The sequence below is a fragment of the Liolophura sinensis genome, chromosome 8 (genome assembly GCF_032854445.1).
Source record: "Liolophura sinensis isolate JHLJ2023 chromosome 8, CUHK_Ljap_v2, whole genome shotgun sequence".
Lineage (NCBI taxonomy): Eukaryota > Metazoa > Mollusca > Polyplacophora > Chitonida > Chitonidae > Liolophura > Liolophura sinensis.
In genome coordinates this window covers 31,773,688-31,780,732 of record NC_088302.1, presented here as the reverse complement: position 1 = coordinate 31,780,732, position 7,045 = coordinate 31,773,688, and the positions used below count along the sequence as shown (strand labels likewise).

At 38.6% G+C, this 7,045-nt stretch overlaps 1 protein-coding gene across 1 annotated transcript; it reads left to right on the top strand.

Moving 5' to 3' along the window:
- The first annotated feature begins 2,202 nt into the window (after nt 1–2,202).
- Nucleotides 2,203–6,734, top strand: LOC135473416 (GATOR2 complex protein WDR24-like). The gene is made up of 5 exons (XM_064753266.1): nt 2,203–2,286; nt 2,787–2,917; nt 4,075–4,239; nt 5,853–6,107; nt 6,609–6,734. Exons 2-5 carry the CDS (start codon nt 2,789–2,791, stop codon nt 6,732–6,734), a joined length of 675 nt encoding a protein of 224 aa, XP_064609336.1. The 5' UTR covers nt 2,203–2,286; nt 2,787–2,788.
- The last annotated feature ends 311 nt before the right edge of the window (nt 6,735–7,045 follow it).

Genomic DNA, 7,045 nt, shown 5'->3' with positions numbered 1-7,045 from the left:
ATTATTTATTTCAACCAATATTTCTTCGAATGGCAAATTGGTATTAAGTGACGTCATATCGCAAGTAAATAGCAGAATGTTCTTAAGAGTCGGACTGTATGGTGAATTGTGCAGAATCCGGTACATGGGCTGTGTCACGATATAGGCATAAGCGTGCATGTAACTAGATTTCTGCGTTTGTACCAAACTCAGACAGTTTTCTATTTATTAATAGCTGAAGATACCTGGTAGATTTAGATAAAAGTTTCTCCATCGAGATATATGAGTCGGGTCCTGCCTCTGTCTTTGTCCAAAGTTTCCGCGATGTTTTAGCATGCAGACATATTAGGTGACGGTATAAACCTCAATCATTAGGGAATAGATGTACATCAACCTAACCAACGCTAACAATTTCTTAACGGTATACCACATCCTGATAAGGGTTTGGCCTTTCACATCTTTCACATTCCGTTTAATTAGAATGGTTATAAAAATACAGGAACTGGCGCTAAAGAAATACTCATCCTTATAATTAGCAGTTGTTTGATTGATGTACTTTGTTGTTCACACTATTTAACTGAATGTTGATAGTTATTGGACAGTGTCCAGCTCATGCTAGCTTTCTCTCCGGCCAAACGTGGTCTTCCCAAAACCTTCGGATTTTTTGAGTTTCTCCACGGCTCTGCCCACTTTCCTCTCACCACAATGCTGGCCGCTGTCGTGTAATTAAAATATCTGCGAGGACAACGCAAAATACCAGGCCCCGGTATGATCGTAGACTTAAGTCAAAATTTCAGCCATTGAATTTGTTATAATTTCCGTTATTTTAGCTGAAATTTGTTTTACAATAACTTACCCAGAATTTACCCAGAAATATACACCTTAACGTGATTTGAAATTTTGACTTAAGTCTAAGATTGCTTCGTGATCCCGTCGCCAGAACCCATTGTAACTGTAGCACCGGTGAATTATTTGGATAAAAGCCTCCGTTATAGCTACTATAATGTAGCGATCTTATGTTTTTTAAACACGACGTTCTTCCCTCTTGTGCTACAAGGGAACACACTGCTCGTTCTGTTCTGTTTTGTTACATGGGGACACCATCCGCGTTCTGTTTTGTTGTACATGCTATAAGGGAACACCACTTAAAACTCATATATTAGCTCTCCTTTAGCTTCTAAAATTATTTATAAATGAATTATTTAAAGTCACGACCATGCATCTGTTGCAGGCAGACCTTCGACCCAACGTACGAGAGGTCCTTATACGGGTGGCTCGGTTGGTTAGCGCGCTAGCGCAGCGTAAGGACCCAGGAGTCTCTCACCAATGCAGTCGCTGTGAGTTCAAATTCAGTGCATGCTGGCTTCCTCTCCGGTCGTACGTGGGACGTTCTGTAAGCAGCCTGCGGACAGTCGTGGGTTTCCTCCGAGCTCTGTCCGTTTTTCACCTACCATAATGATGTCCGAATTCGTATAAGTGAAATATTCTTGAGCACGGCGTAAAACACCAATCAAATAAATAAATAAATTAAACGTAGTTGTGTACTTATATATGGCTTTGGGGAGCGCGTGGCAGAGTGGTTAAGGCGCTGCCTTTCAGTTACTATGACAGAGGAGATGTGGTTGCAAGCCAGAGACTGGACGGGAATGTCAAAAGTTCAACAATATTCAAATAAACATGTATGTGATTGTAAACCTGTTTCATATGCATTAAATGGCGTTCAGCATGAAGAGGATAGTGCAGCGACTGGTTGACGGTATCAGTATAACGTCTCGGGCAGGGGCTCGCTTGCCTTCGGAAAGTCGTCGCAGTGAAGTAGAACACTAGATAAAATACCGGTGGAAATGAATCCTGCAAAAAGGAGGCACATTACACGTACACTCTAAGGACTCCTTGTCGTCATATGACTGAGAAATTGTTAAGTACGACGTTAAACCCCAAGCATTCACTCACTCACTCATTCATATACATTAAATATACCAGAGTGTTTTTAATTGTCATTCTTGATGTGCTTTGTTTGCTTGTTTTGTCCTATGGGCTCTAGACGATCATCAGAGAAAGAAATAAATTAAGCGTCGAACTAAACGTTAAATCAGATGGCTGTGCCGAAGTGAAAAAACAACAAACCGCGCCAGTGAGGTCAGAGTTATCTCCCACTGCAGAAATCTTGAAATATGGAGTTAGGAACAGTCTCTGTTTATGAGAAGTCCAAATGGCATAATACTTTCTGTTTCGAAATGAACTGAAACGAAATCAGCCATGCAATAGACAGATTTCTTTTTCTAACTCGACGTTTGTGAAGAAAAGGTGAGTAGACGGAAGATGTTTGCATACTTTTACCATTACCTGTTAAACAAAGTGACAAGTGGAAACAATTTACCACTAGTAGTAGGCCTACTTAGTGGTAAATTGTAGCCTAATTTTAAAGACGCACGATAGGCCTTTACGTGCTTTTGCTGACTAAATTTGATGTTTGCATTTTGCACTTTGTGCGTACATGTAAATCAGTGGCCATATAGGCTACAGCAAAACATACATGATTGCATAATCCACGTCGTACATTTTGTGTGTGTATGTGTTGCAATTGCCTTCAAATTCAATCTGTGTACTTTCATTTTGTAACTTTGTTTTACAGTTTCTTCTACGTTTGACATATTGAGTTGGAACAAGTTTATTTGAAGGCCGCTGCCAAAAATCACTGATTTAAACTGTCAGTAGTATTAATACTAGATGAATAGCTTATAAGTAGATCTGTTTACCTGCCTGAAAACAGAACATAGAAATGATCTTTAACTTGAATGTTTTAGACATGTCAGTAAAGAACAGAGGACCAAGGAGATTTGCGCGACCAGGTGATGGCAGTGCTGATGTTAACAATTTAAGTCATCAGTTGGAAGGCTTGTCTTTATCGGACCCTAAGAAAGACAAGACTAAAACTGTAAGTTTTAGATAAGGAGTGGAATGATAAATCTATTCAGAGGTTTGCACCAGCGTGTGGGCATATTGGACCATGTTCAAATGATTCATTAGGCACTTGCAGTTTTATTTTATACTGTACATAGCCTTTTTTGTTATATTGTTTAGAAGTATTTTTTGTCATTAAATACGGATAGTTTTGCCTCTGTAGCCTTTGTTTTCGTTACCATTTATTTGGTTATCTTTTCCATAATCATTTAAGAATCCATAGTGACTCCTTTCAATGCTGATTTTAATACTGTATATATGCTGCATCAAGGTGGTACGAGGTGTGAGAATGATAACATTGTCCTGTCCTTCGGCCTCCTCTTTTATGGCCCTTAATGAGTCAGTCAGCCTCATGATTGTAGATTCAATGCTGCCATATACATGTATATAAAATGTCTGAATTGCCTCTTTCTGTATTTGAGATGAATCCAACTACTCTCACTGGGGCCATGGGGACACTAAGCGGCCAATGATGTTTGTGTCACCATTTGTGGAGTCATTTGTGAAGATCATTTGTCCTTTTGCCACTATGGCATATGTGCACATATGTAGCCTACATCACATGTGGGAAAGTTCATCAGTATATGTAGCATGCAAAATATACGTCAGTGGTTTACTCAAGGTATTCTGGTTTGCATAAAACTGACCACCATCGCATAAGGGAAAATTCTTAAGTATGGCGTTAAAACGACACTGCAATACATAAATGTTTTCTATCCAATCTAAATAAGGTGAGGCTGCCGAAATTGTAGCCCGCATATTTGTGTTGGTGTGTACCTGAGGTGCGAGTTGGCAGAACTCCAAGAAAATCAAATAGAATGTTGTTTAGCTCTACCCTGTAGTGTTAGCGAAGGTGAAGGGTACGTGGAAATAACTATGTGCCTGACAAGTCAGTCACAGGACTGAATGGCTGGACTGCTGGTGCGCAGTACCACAAGAATTACCACCAAGTTTTCGTACAGGCATTAATTGACTGTGATGTGCATATACCAGTACAAAATTTCCTGATATATTTTGTCTTTGAGCTAGGAAAGTAGGGGCCAGTTAGCTTCGAAGGGATAAAGTCATTGAAAAAATGCTCTTATTTTAACCCATTCACTAGGATTGAGGGGTTGTCTTTTCTTGTTGTAGGAACCACAGAGGGAAGTTATGCAGCAAGAAAATACGAAGAGTATGGCATCTCATACATCAGGGGATGTCAGACATCACACATGTAGCTCCAGAGACCTGAAGAGCGAGAGACATTCGTGTACAAAGGAAGATTCTGAGGGGATGGAGACACTGCAGACAAAACAGGTGTCACAGGTGTATATTACTGAACTAAAATAACAAACACATTATACAGGTATACACTCCTAATTATATAGCCCTAAAAGTTGAAGACCACCTTTTGCTCTATGGCAAAATACAGAACTACGTATCCTGCAAATTCTTACCTGCAAATTACCTGTAGATGATGACTCAAACTGTGTTTAAACCGACAACTTAAAATCACAGGGCTCGAAATCTCTATGCATCTGTTATACCTTTTGATGGTGTAATTTTCGCTGACAAAAGGCAAAAAATAATCTTTCCTGTCGTTCGTGACACCTGCACATATTTACATACCATTAATCAGAAAACATGCACTTTATTTTGACATATAGCCAGTCAGTGTTGTACGGACTTCTAATGTGTCAGTAAGACGGACAAATCCTTACTGACTCAAAAAAATGTTGAACTCACACACAGTGCTACAGAAAAGGGGTCAGAGGTAGTCAGGGTAGTTTTCGGAAACTTTTGTTTTCTGTGTTTAATTGGGGATTCCGATTCCAAAACACAGGAATGGTAACTCTTCTGCAATAGGACAATTCCGATTGTAAGGAAACAAAATGTGCATGTAGAATGACATACTTCATTCAGGTTATACGGGAGGTTGGTGACAGATATTTCTCAGAGAAATCCATGTGTACCTGAAATGCATGTGTACGAATGTTTGTTCCATAATGAGTGCTCAGAATAGACAACCGTTCACAAGATATTGCTTTAACATGACTTCCATTTTACCTGAACAGTTGTTTGCCGTTTCAAGGCCTGTTTCCTGGCTCTCACCTCTCAGTGCTGAGCACCAAGCAAGACATCTACAGGTGCCTTTTTTAAAGTATTTCATATGACCTGATCCGAGTTTGATCCCAGGTCTCCCAACTCCGAGGCGGTTCTAACTGTTAGGCCACCAAAGCATTCATTTGTTATTAGCACACATATATGTAAAGGTGTGTGATTGGGATGTGGCACACGTGAAATGTGAAAACCTGATCATGGGAACAGCTCATAATTGAGTGTGAAAGTCTGCCAACAAGCTGCAGATGGTTGTTGGTCTCCCCGGACTCTGCCTGGTTTCTTCCCACCATAATGCTGGGCATTGTCGTATAAGTGAAATATTCTTGAGTACAGCGTAAAACACCAATCAGATTGGTGCAGTTTTCATATACAGCATGATCAATTTCATTAATTAATGCAGTTTTCATATACAGCATGATCAAGGAATTGCTGATTGGGTGTGCCTGTAACTGTTAATAACAATGCCAATGTATCTCTGTGGTTTTAGTGACTTTTTGTTTTGAAGTAGGTATGGGTGTAAACAGCAATTAGCACTTTGAGTCTGACTTCTTACTATTTTTACTGCGTGCACCCCAAAGAGTAAATTCATCACGATGTGAAATGATGCAATGTCAGCAATTAAATTAGGGGAGATCCATTGAGTTTTAGCATATTTTGGTCCCAATTAGAATTCCCACAGCAGAGGTGACAATACATGTACTGTTATCCATAATTTAGGCATATATTGGGATGTGCATTTTGTGTTAATCTTTTCCAAGCAAGTGAGGAAGCTTTTATTGATCATTTCCAAGTTGTTGTTTTTTTTTTAGGATGGCAGAACTGTACCCAACAACAATGAGGATGAACATGTGTCCAGCAAGAAGGATGATCCTGTATCCAGCAAGAAGGATGATCCTGTATCCAGCAAGAAGGATGATCCTGTAGCCAACAACAACAAAGATAATCCTGTAGCCAACAACAACAGAGATGATCCTGTATCCAGAAACATGAGTTTTCCTGTAGCAAACAACAACAGAAATAATCCTGGACCATGTATTACGGATGATGCTGTGGCCAACAATGAGGTAAAAGTTGGACAGATGGATGATGAGGCCTGTACATATTCATCTGATTAAATGGACAACATCACAGTTATTTTAATATTTTAAACTGAATGAAAATCTCTGGTTAATTATTGACATAGAGGTTGATATATGGAAAAGGAGGTTTGTTTTGTAGAAGCTTCTTGTACCAAAAATATGTGGGAAGATATCCCTATGGCTCTGCCTTCTTTCCTTTGCCGTAATTTTGGTCATCGTCGTAAAAGTGAAATATTCTTGAGTGTATAATATAACTCCAAACAAATAAATCAATAAATGAATGAATTGTGCAAAAAAATATCAAGGGTTGAAATACAGTAAACATATAATCTTAAAAAAATAAAATATCTTACACAAATCTGTCTGCTAAAATCTTTGGCCTATTAAATAACCATTTTGTGACTGCATTACATGTATCTTGGAAACATTTGAAGCTATCAATGGGGTTGTTTCTGTGGATAACACTTTTAGTAAATGTTCATGTAGAAAGAGGAAATGGCTAATTCATCTAGAAGACCTGGGGATCCTGACGAGGAATCCAGTTGTACAGAAAAGTGGGAAATGAATCTGACGGTATGCTATAATGCTGTTTTGTGTTATGTGATATGTTAGCTGTAATGCAGTGTATACTATCATGCTATAATGCTGTTTTGTGTTATGTGATATGCTAGCAGTAATGCAGTGTATACTATCATGTCTAAAATGTGGAGCTCTTTGGAATTTTGCTAATGGGTTTGTGTCCATCTTAGATATGCATGTGCAATGTTGTTATTTTTTGGGCCTTACATCAGGTACATGTATACATTTTTGTATTATTATTACAGTCTTTATACACAAATCTAAAAAAAAGTTAGTTTTGATTTAAGTAATAATTTTAAATTTGAGTTAAATGCTTGATTATTGGACCTTGTGATAGGTGTTTT

Bases quoted from the DNA above. Each gene is read 5' to 3' on its own strand.
- LOC135473416 (XM_064753266.1), top strand. From the start codon at position 2,789: ATGTCAGTAAAGAACAGAGGACCAAGGAGATTTGCGCGACCAGGTGAT. The intron at 4,240-5,852 runs GTGTCACAGGTG...TTTTTTTTTTAG, and splicing joins AGACACTGCAGACAAAACAG to GATGGCAGAACTGTACCCAA. The intron at 6,108-6,608 runs GTAAAAGTTGGA...ATGTTCATGTAG, and splicing joins ATGCTGTGGCCAACAATGAG to AAAGAGGAAATGGCTAATTC.